The sequence below is a fragment of the Podarcis vaucheri genome, assembly GCF_965113315.1.
Source record: "Podarcis vaucheri genome assembly, chromosome: 5".
Taxonomy (NCBI): domain Eukaryota; kingdom Metazoa; phylum Chordata; class Lepidosauria; order Squamata; family Lacertidae; genus Podarcis; species Podarcis vaucheri.
In genome coordinates, this window is record NC_138763.1 from 88,459,002 (window position 1) to 88,479,898 (window position 20,897).

Genomic DNA, 20,897 nt, shown 5'->3' on the forward strand with positions numbered 1-20,897 from the left:
CATCAGCCCCAGACAGCATGGCCAATAGTGAGGGGCGATAGGAGCAGGTTATTCAACCCTACTTTAAGGATCCAAACAACTGCTGCCTGTGACAACCACCACACTTAACACAATGATTCAACTATCTAAGGCTTGACCTCTCTTTGGGAGTGAGGCTGGGCCTGTAGGCATTTCTAGGCCTTTGATTCTGGTTTCTGTTAATAATAATAATAATAATAATAATAATAATAATAATAATAATATATTATTATTTATACCCCACCCATCTGGCTGCGTTTCCCCAGCCACTCTGGGCGGCTTCCAATGAAAATCTACCTGGAGAGATAAAGATAACACGGTCTTACAGGAGAGACTAGCTGGAATTACCTTTCGCCAACTGCCTTTAAGTTTAATTTCTTTATTTGCAATTTCACAGCTGCACTTGAAAGCGAATTTTCTAAAACAACTAATGACACGACCCTGAACTCTAACAGAGATTCTTCTTGCTATGTATTTTTTTGAAGGCAGGTTGTCCTTTCTGATATGGAGATGAAGCAACACGGTGCCACATGTACAAAGCGCCACATTTATACTGGCACCTGTTTCCCCCCACAGGTGTTTATCATCTTTTGGCTCACCTTGTTCTGTCAACATTTCTTTTATCCTTCGGCTTTGTTGCCATTTTATTCCTGCTGACTGCCGAGACAGCTACTTGGGTAAGCTCGGCGTTCATCAGTACGTTCCACATGCAGCTGAACACTGTTGTGTTTTTCAAAAAGTGCACATCTTGAATCTTTCTGCCAAGATGGAAGCGCTGAAGGCTTTTCACACAAAAAACAAATGCCGGCAAAGCCAGATCAAGCAGTCTGTTATTCTGTGTTAGCAGCCTTGGTGCTGCAACCAAGACATCAATTGATGAACCAGCTTCTTCAGAGAAGAGCAGGGGTCAATGAAGTTGTTAGTTCTCTTCCTTGGCATTGTTGCATTAACTTTACATCTCCATTTACAATTGATCCAGCTATGATTATGATTATGACTATCTGAATTTATATACCGCCCTATACCCGGAGATCTCAGGGCAGTTCACAGAACAAAATAAAAAAACCACAAAATATATAATCAAAATTTAAAAAACCAATAACCCCCCCTCAAAAAACCCCACACATTATAAAAGCGCATAGGCGACTTTCTGTTCATAAATTAGCCAAATGTACAATTCTCTTTCCCTGACCCTGATGCTGGGAAAGATTGAGGGCACAAGGAGAAGGGGACGACTGAGGACGAGATGGTTGGACAGTGTTCTCGAAGCTCCTAACATGAATTTGCGGGAGGCAGTGGATGACAGGAGTGCCTGGCATGCTCTGGTCCATGGGGCCACAAAGAGTAGAACACGACTAAACGACAACAAATATTGGCTTTTAAAGCCGGCTCATTAATCAGGTCACCTAAGGAATCAACTTCCCCAACACTTAATTAGGATCAGTTTCAGAAGTCTTGTTCTATGTTCTACTCATACATGGAATTAGACAGCAAGCACAAGACAATGGGACTTATTGGTAGTGGCATGGAGGTGGGATTCCAGGAAAAACAACTTTGGCAATAGCAACCACCACTGGACCCAATGAGTTTTAGCTATACACCATTTTGGCTTTAGGTGCAATCCCCAGAACGAAACCCCTCTGTAAGTTGCGGGCCTACTTTATACTGAATATCTTTTTAATTCAAAAAGCTTTCAGTATTTAGTCAGATGCTTCTTGCGTTGCTTTTAATTGAAACAATATCTTCATGCTCCTACTTTATTATTCCAGTTATAGTTTTGCAGTTTTATTCTGCATTTTTTATTGTACTGTACTGTTTTATGTTTGGTAACACATACTTTGAATGTATGCTACCCATTTTCTTTCCAGATTTCTAGCTCAATTAGATACGCTAATCTTGTGTTATTGAAAGCCTCAGGTAAAGTTTCTAATGATTCTGAAACTTTTAAACCGTTCTGAGCAAGTAAGACAAAATCCTCTGGCAAGAGCCACAAACTAGTCACAGTAAAAAGCAAGCAAACATCCCCACCTGTCAATGCAAGGAGCAGTAAAAAGGAATATCATTAGTAGTTACTGCTTGCTGAAGTGCTTGCAGATGGAACTTCAAGAGATCCGTACAGAAACCAACCGAGTGCAATAGGTACTGTAATCTAGCTGACTATAATTACACAATTATTGGTGAATTTGCTGTTGATAAACAATGCAAGCATTAGGATATTGTGGGTTGGTGTTTTTTGTGGGTTTTTTTTACAATGAAGTGATTAAGAAAGCTGTTTATCCCCCTCCTACTATATCCTGTTAATAAAATCGGTGTTGCAGATGTTCATGTATGCGGCATTGATGTTTAATGGTGCGTGATGCTCTAGGTGGTTCCCATAACCTCGCTTTGTCTGGTATGAGCTTACTCAATTGATATGATAATAGAGAAAAGAAGGCTGAAACAAGCTGGGCTGTCCTAGCACAATTTGCATAGCTTTTAAATTTGCCACTATTTGATAGCCAACTGCTTATAGAATTCTTGTTCAGTTGTCACTGACAACAATATATTGTGCAAACAGCACTATGGAACTGCCTGAGCAGGTGGCAATGCGAAGGGAGAGAGCAGAGAATAACCAGCTTATTGCAGTTTTTATATCTGTTATCCAAATTGAATTCTGCTACTTTTTTGTGTGAATAACTTCTAACATCCACCACATTTGGCCCAGGGCTTATTAGGGTTTAACATGCAAATATTGGAGCCGGATTTAGAATACTATGATTCACTAAAATATTCACTCTAGTTCCTCCCCCCCCCCAATGTCAATTTATTTTGCTTGTTTGTTTGTTTGAATGCCACCCTTCATCCGAAGATCACGGGTGGGTGTGTGTGTTCACAACCTAAGAATACAAGATAAGCACGCAAAATGCATAATAAAAGACAAGCAAAAATAAACCAACAACCCCCTCCAACAAACACATTTAAAAGGCCATAGAATGCAACTGAAGTCTTAAAATTAACAAAACATGAGTCAATGTATTAATTCAGAGGGAATTAATACAAAGGCACCTGATTCCACCCATTTTATAGACAGGAACTAGCATGAACTTCTGCATTTTCATGCCTGCGCATGAGCAACCACATTTCTTTCCCTCCCAAAACCTGACACATGTGATGCTCCTGAAATGTCACATGCAACTGTGTGACTTGGGTCCGGGAGAGCCAAACTTCGATTTGGCTGTATTTATCCAATGCCAGAGCTTGAAATGGAGGCTTTGAAAAAGTGTACCCAAGAAAACACGACTAAGGTGTTAAGTCAGCCCACAAGCTCACCTGCAGGAATCCTGGTAACATTTGTTAAAAATAATCAAAGGATAGTATAGTGATCGTATAGTGGTTAGCACTCTGCATTGTGAAGACAGCCTCCTGGATCCACTACAGACATATAAAATACCACCAGCCAGGCTTCTGCTGCCTTCTGGAATGCAACCATCTGCTTATATTGTTTCCTGCTTCTAGCCCTTCAGATTCTTGGCTGCCACTTTTAGACTTGAGCTGTGCCTCCCCTGGATCACAACATTGCCTCCAACTCTGCCGGGTCCTTCTTATAAGCCCTGTTTCCGCAAGAATTCAAGGATTCCCACAATTCTGTTTCAACTCCAGTCACAAGATGAGGGCTATAGCAACAAATCAAAAATGGAAGTTAGCCAAAGTTTTCAAGTAATTTTTCTAAGCAGATCGAGACTATGCAGTACAGTCATACCTCGGGTTAAAGTAGCTTCGGGGGGAGCATTTTCGGGTTGCGCTCTGCGACGACCCAGAAGTAACAGAACGGGTTACTTCCGGGTTTCACTGCTTGCGCATGTGCAGACGCTCAAAATGACATCACGTGCATGCGCAGACACGCCAGATCATGACCTGCGCACGCCCAGAATGCGGGTTGTGTTCTGCTGTGGATGCGAACAGGGCTCCGGAATGGATCCTGTTCGCATCCAGAGGTACCACTGTACAGTGGTACCTCGGGTTACATACGCTTCAGATTACATATGCTTCGGGTTACAGACTCTGCTAACCCAGAAATAGCATCTCGGGTTAAGAACTTTGCTTCAGGATGAGAACAGAAATCGTGCTCTGGCGGCACGGTGGCAGCAGGAGGCCCCATTAGCTAAAGTGGTGCTTCAGGTTAAGAACAGTTTCAGGTTAAGAACGGACCTCCGGAACGAATTAAGTACTTAACACGAGGTACCTCTGTATTTGAAACCTATACATGGTTATGAGGGTCACCAAGGGCTCTAGCTCCTCCGCCTCCAAACCTCAGCACCTTCTGTACAAAGGCCAGCAAAGACAATATCCCAAGATGAAAACAGTTAAAAACCATTCCATACATAACGTTCTCATTTTGCTTTCATGAGACTGTAAAAGGACTATTAGGAAGTGTAATCATTGTCATCATCAAACACGGAAAATGTATGACTCGGGTGGCATCAGCCGTAACTAAATATTAAATTATTTAATGTAAACTCACAAGGACCTGAACCAATGGCCACTTTGTCTAATTGGATGACTATGATGTGAGCGATCAAATCCCAAAGGCGGTAAAGCAATTTCTGTCTGAATGTTTGTGTGGAGCAATAATAGCAAGCTGCATAAATATTTCACATTAAGGCTTCAAAGCATGGATCTTTTGCTTGACAGAATTGTTAACTACGGCCAAAGTATGCTAACCATATATCTCAAATCTATAAAAAACAAAGCAGCAAAACATCATCAGCCAGAGGTTGTTTGAAAAATACTGAGGCAATCGAAACATTGGGGGGGCGGCAGCATGTGCTACAGTCCTCCTGAGACTGTATCCCTTTAAAATGTAGGGGGAAGAATCAGCCAGATGTTTGGCATGAGAATGCACATTCAGAAATGATATGGTCTCAATAGCATTGTTCCACACCCCTTTCTGAACATCTGCACTAGCTCTCAATAGAGAGAGCATCAGTAATAGTTTGTTGCATTACTAACAAGAACATTATTGCTTAATAAAGACACTTATTTGTAAATTACCCTTCCCAAAATGCTTAAAACACACATGCACATTTGAGCTTAAATAATACCAGAACTGTATTCAAATGCTAATGTCTTCTACAAGGTAAGGCATGCCAGCAGATTTAATCACTGTTAACTAGAGGTTTAAATTCAAACCAGCCTCAACCTTGGGCAGTATGACATTATCAGAAAACCATTAATGGTCTGAAACAAAAGAGATGCACATTAATAAAAGCAAAAGCGTACAAAGGTAAAAAAAAGGGGAAGTTTTATTAAAAGTATTGATCATGACCTAAGGCACCACAGACATTGATCTTTCTGCATCCTGCAAGAAAAAAAAATGTTAACAGCAACATATTATTGATCTATCATTAAGCTGGCTACAGAAGTCAGCTTTTAAATCTGAGTCTGTTATTACTGAAGAAGAAGGAAACTTGATAAATTTATGATATGGTAAATTCATGATATGTCTGCTTTAATTTCAGTGCCCAAATGTACAGGCAATCCCACTTCCCTTAAAGTAAATGGCAGGGGTTGACTAATTTCAACACATCTGGATTTTCCCTTTATTACTCTCTCTATATTTGATTCTGCATTGTCTTCTGGTACAATGAATGTCAACCATTACTATGAATATCTGAGTTGAAGAAAGGGGAGAAGTCTGGATCCTTTTCCAATGATTTGCTATAAGAAGTTGAGTAGAGCCCTTCCCTTGGGAGCAACTATACAAAATATATGTATTTTAGGAAACAATACAAATATAATATAAATACACATGTTTTCTGTGAGTGTGCTTCAATTGGGCTGTAAGATTTCACCCTACCCATAACTAATGGTGGAGTATCACTACAAGTGAATTTAAAAAAAAAAAATTGGAGGAAATTAACTCCAGTGCAGTAAACAGTGATGTGGAACACCATCAGAGAATTCTGCCCTGCTATGTACATTCACAGGAGACCAGAGATGCCACACTGAGGTGGGGAAATTGACACAAATTCCTCTCCCACACAGGTAACTTCCTGTGTGAGTGTAGGTTTTCATGCAAACAATCTATTATGAAAAAGCTTTATTCAAGCAATCTGCAAGGAGATCCTGAGTTCAGGTGGGAGGCTTTCGATGAGATAGAGAGGCTTGCACCGCTCTTGAACTGTGCTTTTAAAGTACCGTATTTTTCGCACCATTGGACGCACTTTTTTCCTCCTAAAAAGGAAGGGAAAATGTCTGTGCGTCTTATGGAGCGAATGTGTGGTCCCTGGAGCCAAATCGCTGTTGCCCTACGCTGCTGGGCTGCTCTTCGGGGATCGGGGGAGGAGCCACGGTGCTCTGCCGGCTGCCTCCGCTTTCCCCTGAAGCCCCGGCAACGTTTGCAAGCAGCGGGAAGGCTGTGCATCTTTGCCCTGCGCTCCTGGGGTGCTCTTTGGGGGTGGGGGAGGAGCCACGCTGCTCTGCCTATAGCTTTTGCATTCCCCCTGAAGCTCCGACAAGGTTTGCAAGCAGAGGGAAGGCTGTGTGATCCTGGGGTGGAGGGGGGAGGAGCTACACTGCTCTGCCTACAGCCTTTACTTTCCCCTGAAGCCCCGACAAGGTTTGCAAGCAGAGGGAAGGCTGTGCGTCTTTGCCCTGCGCTCCTGGGGTGCTTTTTTTTGGGGGGGGAGCCACACTGCTCTGCCTATAGCTTTTGCATTCCCCCTGAAGCTCCCACAAGGTTTGCAAGCAGAGGGAAGGCTGTGTGATCCTGGGGTGGAGGGGGGGAGGAGCTACACTGCTCTGCCTATAGCTTTTGCATCCCCCCTGAAGCCCCGACAAGGTTTGCAAGCAGAGGGAAGGCTGTGCGTCTTTGCCCTGCGCTCCTGGGGTGCTCTTTGGGGGGGGGGGAGCCACACTGCTCTGCCTATAGCGTTTGCATTCCCCCTGAAGCTCCGACAAGGTTTGCAAGCAGAGGGAAGGCTGTGTGATCCTGGGGTGGAGGGGGGGTGGGGAGCAGCAAATTGCTTTCTCTCAGTGCCTCCTAATTCAACTGCAAAGGATTGCCTAACCGGATTCTGAGCTCCGTTTGAAGTTTAAAAATATTAAGTTTGGGGATTTCTTCAGGTAGCCGTTTTGCAGAAATAGTCATAAATACATGCAAAGCATTTCCACAATTCAGTATTAGTGAGCTCAGCTAAAACCGAGCAGGCATCTGGCTCAGTAACAGTTTAAACTAAACAACTATAACCAAAATAAAAAAATTCCTTCCAGTAGCACCTTAAAGACCAACTTAGTTCTTGGTATGAGCTTTTGTGTGCATGCACACTTCTTCAGATACACTGCTCTGTATCTGAAGAAGTGTGCATGCACACGAAAGCTCATACCAAGAACTAACTTAGTTGGTCTTTAAGGTGCTACTGGAAGGAATTTTTTTATTTTGACTATGGCAGACCAACACGGCTACCTATCTGTAACTGCAACTATAACCAGACATCCTGTGTGTTTGTGTGTGGACCATGTTTCTAGCAGCTAATCTTTACTGCTGAAAAGAGGCTCTGATATTCCACTCCAACTCTATAATTCATTATACAAATTCTTACAAGTACAGTCCACCTATACCAAACCAAAAACATTGTGTTCTCTTGGTATTGAATGGAAGCTATTTATCTGCCCTCTTTTCCTCCTCTGTTCTTTGCTCAGTCACTCCATTTTGAATCTTCCTTTCAAAACAACCAGGCCTGTTTTGAGAAAACTTCAGAGATTTAGGAACTGGAGCGCAATCATTTGATCTCTTTGCTGTTCCTCCATACTCCAAGCACTTCTCATTTGCACAGCCCTGGTTTCTCTCCCTGACTATAAATATTCTTGATTAATAACAGTAAAATGCTCAAATTTTAATTTTTGTGACTGCTGCCAATACTGACTTCCCAGTGATGATGAAAACAGCTACATTATAATGGAATGTCTGTCCTTTTTCCATTCTCTTCATTATATATTGTGGCTCGCTTTAAAGCAGCAAAGTGGACAGGAGCCACCCACTTTGCTGTTTTAAATAGTTTAGTACAACATTTGAGTTGGATTTTTTCTTCTTATTTTCCTGCTCTAAAAACTTGGTGCGTCTTTTGGTCAGGTGCGTCCTATGGAGCGAAAAATACGGTACTAGGGCCCTGTGCATGAAAGAACAAGGACTATATTTGGATTCTAATAGTTTTAGGTGGAAGGCTGTCTTTGGGGGAGAGAGGAAGCCCCCTAAGACCACAGCTTTTCCACACATTTGTCTGCTGCCCCAGAATAATTATACATCCGTTGAGTTGACACATCTTTGCTCAAGACAGTACTTTCAGCATGTTTTTTCGGTACCTTTGAAAATCTTATTAAAAAGCAAACCACCTACTGTTTTGCCACACTGACCAATGGGTACCATTTTTAAACAAATCAGCAAGCTATCTCTTTCTAATGCCGTGTGTGTCAGTGAACAACTTAACCTTGGCCTCACCCAAAATCGAAGTAGCGCACGTTCTACAGTGAGGGGGAAAAGTATTTGATCCCCTGCTAAATTTGCCCGTTTGCCCTCTGACGAAGAAATGACCAGTCCATAATTTTAACGGTAGGTTTATTGTAGCTGTGAGAGACAGAATAACAACAGGAAAACCCCCAGGAACCCAGAAGACAAAAGTCAGAGATTGATGTGCATTATAATGAGTGAAATAAGTATTTGATCCCCTGTCAACCAGCCAGATGTCAGGCTACCTGGTATCTTCACTGTATGTAAGGAGCTGAGATTAGAATCATGTGGTCATTTCTTTGTCAGAGGGCAAACGGGCAAATTTAGCAGGGGATCAAATACTTTCCTCCCCCCCTCACTGTATATGGTGTCTTAGCTAATCTATCTGTAGAGCACGTTAATGTCAACCTAGTTAGAATGAGTTCCTTTCTCTGCTGGATGAAATACAATTGCCTCGGGTCTATTTTTGGGGAATCCTGCAACGTGTTTAAGTTTTTACTCTGAGTAACTATACATTGGAATCTGCTCTGGATCAATGTTGAGTAGAATTTCAATGACAGTTTTATCCTCCCAAAGTCAAACATTCACTGTTATCTAAGTTGCTTGAGCCACAGGACAAAGGCTAGATTATGAAGGCAACTTGTCTGCTGTTAAAGAGTAGAAAATTCTCTCAACTGGGTGGCTTAAAGCACACACCTTCATGAGCATGCTAGTAGGGCCTACTGCCATTAGCCCATCTCTCATAAACCATTTTATAATGTACGGTTTGCGGGGCTGGAGGAGGCTGATCCATATTCAAGAGGAGAGGAAGGGTGTATGAGTGTGTATGGAGGAAATAATAACAAATTGGTATATCTTTGGAGAATTGCCCCACAGGCCATGCATTTTTATGTTCTTAATCATTATTAAACGACTTCATGTCACACACTGCCTGGTGAATGGCTGCGTCCTGACACAAGAACGAATTACAAATGAAATGGAAGATCAAGCCGTATTAGAGGGACTGCCTCTGGGAAATGAAAATCTTTAATTCTCTTTTATTATTGACATTTATTTGGCTGCCACGAATAACAACACGGCAAAGAGATTCGGCTACGCTTGTGTGCTGAACAGCTTATCCCTGGGCTCAAAACCGACTTAACATTTATCATGTTTGCTTATGGAGCTGACACTGTGGCATACACTTCTCTATCCATCTTGAATTTATCAGGCATATTTAGCTTTTTTTTAAAAAAAGAGGAAGGGCATCCCCTCTTTTGACTTTATTTTCATAAGGAACAAACAGCACAGTTTAGAAAACATTAGTCCTCAAATACACTTCTAATTACAAAAAAGAGAGAGTATTTTAGAGTGGATTAATGGCTATGCTATCACTTCCAGCTCGAAGAATGAAACAAATGCTTAGTGACAGAAGCTACTAACATGTATGCATAAATGGCCCTTATTATCATCTTGGTTCAGCCAGCCATAGAAGGCAGGGAGGTTTGTTTAAATTCTGAAGTTGTCCCAGAAGGAATGGTCATAAATTAATTTGGGAGGGAGCGGACTGCTCTCATACTGAGTTTTTAAAAGCTGGTTTAAGACAAAGCTGACTCAGAAGCAGAAGCAATATAGGAAGTCCCATGGCAGCAAAAATGAACATTGTGTATCGATACGCTGTGGGGTTATGACGCAAGTGTCTGCCATGATTAAAATTCACATTCATTGTGTGGATAGCTCCTGTATAACCTCTATGACCTATGAAATATCCAACAAAACTCTTGCCACTGGAGTAGATGTTTTAGCAGTAGTAGCGGTAAGGTTAGGGTTATGAAGCTCATCACCACAGATGAAGCAATAGAGTACTGAACTGTATGTAAATACATTTTGCTGCACAGAAACGAATGACAAACAGTATTCCCTGCTGCATAGGTTAGCAAGCCACAGCACTGTTTAATAAACAAGCATGGGTAATCTAAATTAAAAAGAAGATGTAAAGCCCCCCAGACAGTCATGTTTGTAATGCTTAAATTGGAATATCACATATCATTTCTTCCTCACAACAGCACCTCCTGCCCACTTTCAGAAGATGGGGAAATTGCCAACTGGGAAACCCTTGGAGTGGGATTTTCAAATAAAAGCAACTGGAAATTCACTTCACAGTACACACTTTCATTTCCATTGCTGCCTCTTAAAAGAATTAACTGTTTTAGCAGCTGTTGTATGGTGAACTCCTGCTTGTGGCCAACATAATTCAGTAGCTAATGCTCAGTGTATAAAACCAGAATAAAAATAATTTGAATCAATATTTTCAACCTGCTTTGTAAGAAGCAACTCACATTACAATATACATCACTGATCTTAAAATACATACACACACACACACACACACACACACACACACACACAATCAACAAGCAGGTCTTGTGTCAGGTGTGTACATGCAAGGATGATTAAAATTCCAAGCAGTGCTGGATTGTGGCCATTAGTACAATAAACTCAATTTTATGCAACATTTTGGAGAAGCAAAATATATTATACATCCTGTGGTATTCCCTCTGATGATGGGGAGCATCTGTCAGTGGAATGAGGAGGAAGGCAATTTAGGGTGATTCTTCCCCCACACCCTAGCCTCCCTAAAACTTGTTCTGAAGGCTTTCCCCATCAGCAGAGGAAACAACATTGGATACTAATCAGAGCATATTAGTCTTAAGATTCGTATTGTTATTGGTAATTATATCATCATCGTTTTCAAGAAACTCCTGAAGTACTAGTTCTGTCCTACAAAAGCGGGATTCCCCTAGATTTAAGCCATGGCTAACATACGCTCAAATGTTCAGCCAATCTTCTCTTTGTTTCCCAGAACAGCTGTTCTGATGCTTCTTTGCCTGTCCGCCCCCACCTTCTTTTTCACAACTGTACAAGTGCATATCATGCTCAGGCACCATATACTCCAAATCTTTAATCAACTTTGTTCCTTGCTTGGAACCCTTTCATTTTTCTGCATCCTTTCTGAAACATGGCGGCCCACTGAGACCCAACCAATGCTGAATGGAGTGCTATTCCCTTATATACCTTGGATATAATGCTTAGATACTACGTACCTGTGGCCATAATAGTGTCTTCTTTCCCTTGGGTGAATACGACAACCCGCTGTCTTTTCAGGTTCGCTTTGGGCAAGGCTTGTGCTTTCCGGGCTATCTCCTTAATGTCCTCAGTCTGGTGACACAAAAAAGAAAAACAAAAGATGTATTGTACGTAGTACAAAACAGCACACTTGAGATTATAACTTTATTTGAATAATGTAAGGAAATTACTTTAGATATGAAAACAGACTTTTCCATTCAGGTTCAAACTGTGGTTTGAGAACCTTGTTTGGTTTAACTAAATGTGGTTGGATTCAGTTTGTTTTAAGATGAATGTGGAAACATCCACTCCACTTAGAAACAGGAAAGAGTGAAAAAATGTTAAGAAAAGGCGGCATAGGGCACACGCCTATACCAACAAGGGTCAGTGAAACAGAAAACACTACTTTCCTGATCTCTCTTGCATTTCTAACATGCATGGATTAACATTTTCCAAAGTTGTATCACTTCACTCTTGACACTAAACTTCATGTACTTTAGTGTTGCCCACATATTTCTAGAATTACAGTGTTTCCCTGTAACTTCATACTAATACTATTTGTCTGCAAGGAATTTGATGTCATTGCCATTTGGCTGCCATTAATTCTTACACTAAGAGAGAGTAGTTTGTCTCCAAGAGTGATTGGAAAATCTCACTGTTCTCCCCAAAGTGAACATACATGGTTTTCTTCACTTTGTTCGTTGATCCACAAATGAACCCCTGTGTTTATGTCTACTAAGCATTTTAGGCAGCTTGCAGCACAAGGTAGGTGGGTGGATGGATGGGTAATGGGTTTCTACCCCAATCCTTGCCTTTCTTGCAATACTACATAAAGTACAAAAGGCTCTTCGTTTTAAATCCTTAGCAGGGACATATTTTAAGACATGTACCAGCAATTCCCATCACCTACTTTGCTTTTTGCTTTGCCCTGCTCTGGCCTGGTTTGCGTATCACAGTAAGCCACACAAATATATCGGCTCCTGAAGAAGAGCTCCTAGCTGCCTTGCTTCTTCCCAGTCTTTTTTTCACCCCCATGAAGCACTAAGATAAGCCAAGATTTGGCTTAGCATGTCATCTGATCCTGGACTTAAGCTCTCTCCTCGGTAACCACAAGGTGTAGCCGAGAACAAGCCTTAGTTACAGCTTGTGGTTAGGGAGGAGAGACCTTAACCACAAGGTTGGGTTCAGATAACTTGCAAAGCCAAATCTTGGCTTGTGGCTCAGCGCACTGCGGTGTGGGAGTAAAACAGACCAGGCAGGAGAAAACAGTTACAAGCTCCTCTCCCAGATCCTGCGTAGTCCCAGGAAACCATAGATCATCTTACAGGAGGTTATGTTGCTTATCTCACCAGCATGCAAACTGCCTTTTCTCACTGCATATTTCTGAACCCTTTTTATTGCCTGAGATTCCCCCCCTTTTGATTTTTTCTTAAAATATGTATTATCCAAAACGTAGTGCCAGGTGCAACTGACCTTAACCAGGAAATAAAACCATGGTTATTTGTCTTCAAAGTTTATGGCAGACTAATTTAAAAAGGCATACAGATCATTTTATTAGAAGTTACCACAGAAAGGGGGAAATGTAGAGCTGTTTTTGGTGGCAGTCATGCCTCTCCCATAATGTTTAGTAGTAGCCTTAATCAGTCAAAGTACAAAGCTGCAGGTTTTTACAAAATTTCTCTGTGCAGTACAAACAGTTATGGCATTATTTTATTGCATCTTCTTTTGAGTTATACAAGTAGCAATGGAACAAAGCTTGCCAGGCACAACAAATACCTAAAAAGCACTCTCTGCTCCCAGAGGAAACTGCCCAGTCATTAAGTACTTCTACATAGGTCTTTGCCCCCAGAGGCACATTGAGTAATACTTTGGGACAGGTCCTTTCCTGTGGTGGCACCCCAGTTGTGAAATTCCCTCCAGGTGCTAATTTTGGGTGCCATGGAAAAATGGTTCTCTTTGTCTCTACTTACAGTTGATTGCAAAGTTTGTTGTTTTTGCTACCATGGAATCTTACTGCTCTGCAGCTTTATATTAATTCTTTATTTTAATCCAGTTTTAGACAGCTTTTTGCTTAACATACCACTTTAGAGTGAAGGTGGGGAGAGTGGATTTTTCCTCCAAATGGAAAGCCTCCCTGCACTTAAATAACTAGCACTAGCTTATACTCTCCAGGATGCATTAGTTTTCTAAGTTGATGTAACCCCCTACATTAATAATGTGGCTCCCTCACCCATCTCCAAAGTGGTTCACTCCATCATCAAATATTACCAGAACTCAGACCTGTAGTTCTCGCGTAGATTTGAGACTCTGGCCTGAATCAGAAGCACAATTTATACTAAGAAAGGACTGTCTTAGTATATAGGTTGTGCTAAGGAAGAAAAGGCGCTTATTTAGTATTTCTTATGTTATAGGTCCTAAGGGCAACTGTGTATACTGGACCTCCATTCAGCTTCTGATAATGTTCTCAAACAGCAGTCAATTAGAGCCCTTATTCTACTATAATTTTCCCTTTAGTTTTCGTGATTCTAAAAAGATCTAATGGTGAACCATTTTCATTGCTCCTTTTTCGCTGTGAGGTTTGGGGAAATGTTAAAGTTACAGAATAAAAACCCTCAATGGACACATTATCAAACATCATACATCACCATTGGCAGATCTGATATGTCACTTGCTGCCAAGCAAAGGGGGCAATATGGGATAAGATCACAATCTCTGTGCACTTTGCTAATGCAGTGAAATCAGACATGGCAGATTTAGGATGTTCAGCAGAAACTGTGCTAGGAAGTATAAGAAAGTGCTAATGGAAAGGTTAATAAAAAGGTGTTTGGCAGACATTTGCAAAAGCATTTTGTCACTCGGTGTTAATTTAAACCAGGCATGCCCCAGGTTTTCAGCTTAAGGAAGAAATGAAAACATAAAAAGGGCAAGGCTAATACACAACTTCCATTCTTTGCTGCTCTACTATACCGTACTATAGATTTCAAATAAATTGTGCTAAATCGTGAAGACCTAAAACACTGTTTTATTTGACAAATCATGTTTATTCTAATAGAGATTGTAAAAAAAAAAAAACACTTTCAATTTGCATACTCTTCATTTCTATAAAAGCAGCCACGACAAAATAAAACTGCAAAGCATATTGCGTTAACATTATAAAGATGGCGCAGATGTGTGTTGCTTTTGAGTTATCTTGAAGCAATCCAAATTGGACATACACACAAAGACACACCACAGATGTGCTTCTCTTTCTCTTCCTTTGTACTTGCCCAGACCCAAAGGAAAGTATCAGATCAGCGTATGGTCCCCTAACTGTGTGGGTCTGATAATGCAAATGGGAACTGAACAGCCCAAGCATCAGCTTTCCTGATGTATTTGCCTGATGAACAAAACACTTGAGGGGTTAAGGCAGATGCACATGTACAGAAAAAGGCTTCGTGCACATTGGACTGCAAGGATCACTTAATATCAAACACATTGGTTGTCACATTATATAGTGTCTGGTGAATGCTAGGAAACAGTCCCCATGTCCTATAGGTAGTAGTTCTCCTGATCAGGCTATTAGGAAAATGGTATACTGATAAACCCTCCAGAATCTGAAGCATTCGCAAATAAAAATACTAAAGTCAAGAGTAGACCCTCTAAAAATGATGCACAATAGACTAAACAAAAGACAGAGACTGTGTGTGGCTGTTAGGAGATTGCACATTTGTACAAACCCAGATGGAAAATACCACTTGTGCCTGTTAACAAAAGAACAGCCCACTTCTCCAAAAGAGACTGAGTGTAAAAGGCAGGGTTTACGTTAATCAGCTCTTAACAATTCCACATACCACCTTACTAAAATTCATTTGCATGACGATAATCCACATATGGCAGAGTTTAAGTTATTTAAAATGGTGTTATATTTCAGTATTTAGTCCTGCCTCACCAATGCTTTAGCACTGGATCTTTATGGAGTGTAATTCAGCTAATGAGGTGGCTTTTTAACTGAGCAAACTGACAGGCCCCATATCTGCAGAGGCAGCTTGAAGCCGTGCCCAACCTCTCAGCTTCCCAAGAGGCTTTTCAAAATTCAATAAATAACATCTGTAGGCGATGTTGGGTGCAGACCTAGCAGAGTGCGTCATAACACTGAGCTGGCAGAACAAAGAAACCATGACGACTGCCAAGTTTCTATGGCAACTGCTGCGAGGCTTGGAGAGTATAATAGCACATCAATCACTGTCCAAAAGAACTTCATTATCAGCAAGGGGAAAAAACCCCTTTAGAATCTGTTTAGCGTGCAACATAGGTTAACTCACCTCAAAGCCTTGCGCTCTAGCAAAAGTGGCAGCTTCCTGAAATAATAATAAAAAGGGAACAGTTAATTATAAAGTGCTAGATAATAAAGAAATAACACATTTGGAAGCTCATTCAGGCAGTCTCCTTTTACATAATTATCTCAATATGCCCACATGCAGTTGTTCAGTTACTTGCGATGAAAAGGCTGCTTCTTCCCCTGACAAGATAGCAATGAAGTGTCAACACACTTCAGAGAGATGGAAGGAAAATGTGTGCTCTCCTCCCCACTGGCAAAGTAACTTTGGACTAATGGCCTTTAACAGAAAAGGGTACAGTTAACCACAGGACTTTTCACTATTAATCATTTCTACCACACTTCCCAAAGGCTACAGCAGTGAGGCTGGAGAGCCAAATTTACAAACAGCACCCTCACCTTTCCCCAATAACGTTTAGGATCGCTTACCCCGTGTTGTGACTACAACGCTGGTAAGGAAATTAACATGTGATGAAGCCACAAATCAGGGTATATGACCCTTGGCTGTTTCAGAGGAGAGCAGAATAAAAATACAGAGGTGCCATTTCCAGCATCAGTTCGGTATAATATGAAACATGCAGTTTCCTGCTCAACCTAACACTGAATTTTTACTTGGAACTGCTCAAAAGATCTGTCTACTTTATAGATTTACAACCTTTTTGAGTCCACGGCTTCCTTAAGCAACTAATTTTTTTCTGCAGCACCCCTGTGGGGCTCAGGAGCCCAGATATGTCACCCCTGGCCTGCAGAGCTGGCAGCCTCTCACCCCTTTTTGAACGCTCTCCCTTGCAGAGTGTTCCCTCGGTCTCCTCTCCTCTCCCCTCTTCTTGGGAGTCTTCTGGGCAGCCACAGCTGCACCCCCTGGTCTCTGAGCTGCCCTCCCTGCCCCAAAGAGAGGTGCCTCCTCACACTGCCCCACAGGGGCCTGGGAAGCACCCTCTGGCCAGCTCCAGAGGCTCCATTCACCTGGGGAGCTTGTAGCCAGGGCTGTTGCAGCAAACAGCTGTGCAAGCCTTGGGGAGGCAGAGATGTGAGAGGGCATCAGAGGAGGGAGGGAAGGAAAGGAAAGAGGGACAGAGGCCAGTGTTGCCTGCGACACCCCTGACCATCATTCAAGGCACCCTAGGGTGCCACGGCACACTGGCTGAAAACCACTGGTCAACTTGAAGGTTTTTAAGTAGAGGTTGGATGGCCATCACTCATGGATGCTTTAGTTGAGATTCCTGCATTGCAGGAGATTGGACTAGATGACCCACGGGGTTCCTTCCAACTCTACTTCCAACTCTGTGAGTCTATGATTCTATGACCACACCTTTTCATCACATTTGCAGGCTTCCTGTAGACATCTGGTTGAAATCTGTGAGAACAGAGTGCTCAGCTAAGTGGGTTTTTCGGCTGATGCAGCAGGACTCCTCTGATATTTTTAAATCATACGGTTTGATTACAGCTTTATGTAATAGTTATAAGCTTTAAAATATAATTTCAATCAACAACATTCATGGTGTCATTGAAGGATTAGCCTGGTGCTTAGCTGCAAACATATTGAAAGCTATTTGTCATTGATTTCACATTAAAGAACCCCAAGTGTTTCAAATAAAACAACACAGCCAACCATTAATGAGAGAATCCCTTAAAACAGTTTGATGTCTTATTCACAGCTTTTAGCAACTGAACTCTTCTTCATCCCTCAAGTAGGACTCGAGCACCAGAAGGTTGTTATTTCATATTTATATCAAACATTAATGGCTGCCCTTTGAATGTGTGATTTTAAATACAAGCACAGAACAGGGGAGAAAGCAGTAATGCTATTTCCTAATTGGTTCTAATATGAAGACATCACTGAAGATAATTTACATATACTGGGTGATATCCAGTGCTGCACAATGGATTTCCCTTTCCTTTCCTCGCCTCTGCTGCCTCCACGCACCTCCAAATCTGACCCAGAGGGTCCTCCAATGCTCCAAAGCAGATTTGGTGGCTGCGTGGAGGTGGCAGTGCAGAATATAGTAGAGGAAGTCTACCTGTGCAAGCAGAAGACCAAAATCACAAAACAGAGAAACCAGTAGGAGAACACTTCAATCTCCCAGGACATTCTATACAAGATCTCAAAGTAGCTGTTTTACTACAAAGGAATTTCAGAAATAGACTGGAAAGAGAAGCTGCTGAATTGCAACTCATTACCAAACTTAAAACCATGGAGAGACCTGGTCTGAACAAAGACATTGGATTCTTATCTCATTATACATGACTAAGCCATTTTTCACCTTCTCACCCCTTGCCTTTTCCTGTAAGACCTATTGCAGTCGTTAAGAGTCGTCAACAGGCTCATCTCAGCTATCTGCCAATCTCCCATTCCCACCACCCTTCTGAGTAATACCCCTCCCCACCTTCTCACTATATAGAAGGATCTGGCAACTTCTGTTTCAGTGTATCTGAAGAAGTGTGCATGCACACGAAAGCTCATACCAAGAACTAACTTAGTTGGTCTTTAAGGTGCTACTGGAAGGAATTATTTTATTTTGACTATGGCAGACCAACACAGCTACCTATCTGTAACTGGAAGCAGAAGACCGTTCCTCTAGCAGACCTTCAGATATCCCTCCCTGAAAACGTACCATTTGAAAAGATTAGAAGACATAAAATGAGTACGTAATGCCAAACCACGGCTATGCATGAATGCACGAGTGTGCTGGTACTCAGAGGAAAAACTGTGGGCATTTCGCTCCTTCTCCACATGCCCTGCTGCAGAACTAAGACATGGTTTGGCTCAGCATCATGGCTAAGCCTGGGCTCATGGTTTGTCTTGGCCCAGACAAACCACGAGTTATAGGGTTGTAACAAATCATGAACCCAGATCTGCATGTAGCACTAGTACCAGGTACTGTAGCGGCAGCAGCATCTGGAGAGCAGCAAAGCAGCTGTGATTTTTTCTGTAAATACCGTATTTTTTGCTCTGTAAGACTCACTTTTTCCCTCCTAAAAAGTAAGGGGAAATGTGTGTGCATCATATGGAGTGAATGCAGGCTGCGCAGCTATCCCAGAAGCAAGAACAGCAAGATCCCTTTTGCTGTCCTGGTTTCTGAGATTCAGAATATTTTTTTTCTTGTTTTCCTCCTCCAAAAACTAGGTGCGTCTTGTGGTCTGTTGCGTCTTATAGAGCGAAAAATACGGTACCTGCACACAAGCATGTTCACACCACATGTCAACTGGGCCAACATATGAAACATTAACGTATTTCTATGTACGGAGCCCCGTTTGTAATAAAGCTTTTACTTATTTTCCAAAGTATCTTAATCATTCCCCCCCGTTACTCACATTTCACTTCACAACAGGAGGTAACTTTTGGCCTATCTCACTATCACTTGTTCAGTTTACATTATCGCCAGTGCCTTTTTACTATTCCATTTTGCAGGGGAATAACATCAGCGGAGAAATAGCGATCTTTGCAGACTACTAAACATAAGCAATGCAAGTACAATTGGCAGAGGATGACTGCTGATGAGATAAACGGAGCACTGCAAAAGAAGTGATCTTAAAATGCTCCCACGCATTTCAGCGGGGCCTGCGTAGGTAGGTAGAATTTTCTGGTGGATTGCGCCGCAAATAATTCAAGGAAGTATTTAATGTGCACATGTTTCTCAGGCACTGGTGACAAGGCATTCTGGGGGACATTCTAAGAAGCTGAAGTGGGAACAAACAATTACTGCAGCAGGAAGCTGAAGTTAATAAAACCTGATAAGCTGAGAAAGCACACTTCCTCAGGCTGATCACTTAAGAAGCAGAAAGCCAGCCAGGTTAGCCTGAACTGAGTTTGACAGAAAAACTGAATCACAGCCTTAACAATTGGGTTCCAGCAAGGTTAGCCACATTGGCAATTTACTTACAAAAGATTCCCCCCCCCCTCACCCTTCCCCGTTGTCAGTGGCATTTGCTAGCCCAGCTGTCAAGGCAAAGTGTAAGGTTCAAAGGTATCATGCCGTGTATTCTTAGAGCAGCATGCAATTAACAAAGCCAAGGCATACATGGGGTGGGGGTGGGTGGGGAGGGAAAGAGCCTGAAAGCCTCCAAGATAAAGAAATGCACTTCTAATGAACTACAATAAAATCCAGAAAGGCTTAGGTGGGACTGGGACACAGACAATGCAAAAAAAAAAAAAAGGGGGGGGGGAGAAGAGTAGTAATGGAAGCCATAAGTCCACAGAAAATAGGAACAAAAACTAAACAAGATGTATTGGAGCCAGATGATATTTGTAACCTCAAGTTTTTAGTCATGCAATTGAAAGAGGAAGTTAGAAGTATATTCCGAGGTGAGAGGGAGGGGAAGACATTAACATCTGTGCCAAACTTTTATTTGGCCAGGAATCTCTGATACTGCTTTGTGCCTATCTGCGAATCAATCTGTAGAGTGCAAGTTTATTTCCAGTTATTTAAAATACTTTCTATTTTTTTGCTTGGAATATGGAGTTTTTTGCTGCTTTAGGGCTATAGCAAGCACTACAGTCAATCCAGGCCCGATCCTGAGCATACCTGTAAGACTGACTTGGTTATTATAAACATCTGTTTGTGGTACTCACGCTTTACGTTTGTGGTTGTATGCTTTAAAATTTGAAGTGGGAAGAGCCCTGCAGTTGCTATGGTGCCAGACAAGAAACTCTGGTGCTGGAAATAAGAAGTAAAAGAGGACTGTCCAAATGCAGTTAGGGTGCCATGCAACAAGCGCAGCTGGTCCCAGCTCCCTCTCCACCTCCAAACCTTCTCAATATGAGAGCAGCTATGTCTGGATCAGACCAAAAGTCTATCTCATGGGTAGGAAAACAAAGGCCCAGGGGCCGGATCCGGCCCAATCGCCTTCTAAATCCAGCCCGTGGGTGGTCCAGGAATCAGTGTGATTTTACATGAGTAGGATGTGTCCTTTTATTTAAAATACACCTCTGGGTTATTTGTGGGGCATAGGAATTCGTTGATATTTTTTAAA

General features: G+C 41.9%; 1 protein-coding gene across 3 annotated transcripts in view; it reads right to left on the reverse strand.

Moving 5' to 3' along the window:
* ADK (adenosine kinase) overlaps positions 1 to 20,897 on the reverse strand; it is a 201,487-nt gene that overhangs the window by 24,547 nt on the left and 156,043 nt on the right. For all 3 annotated transcript variants that reach the window (XM_082223636.1, XM_082223637.1, XM_082223635.1), the window contains exons 8-9: positions 15,910 to 15,945; positions 11,587 to 11,701 (exon numbers count right to left, since the gene is read on the reverse strand). In XM_082223636.1, the coding sequence (XP_082079762.1) occupies positions 11,587 to 11,701; positions 15,910 to 15,945 (151 nt within the window). The remainder of the gene's footprint in view (positions 1 to 11,586; positions 11,702 to 15,909; positions 15,946 to 20,897) is intronic.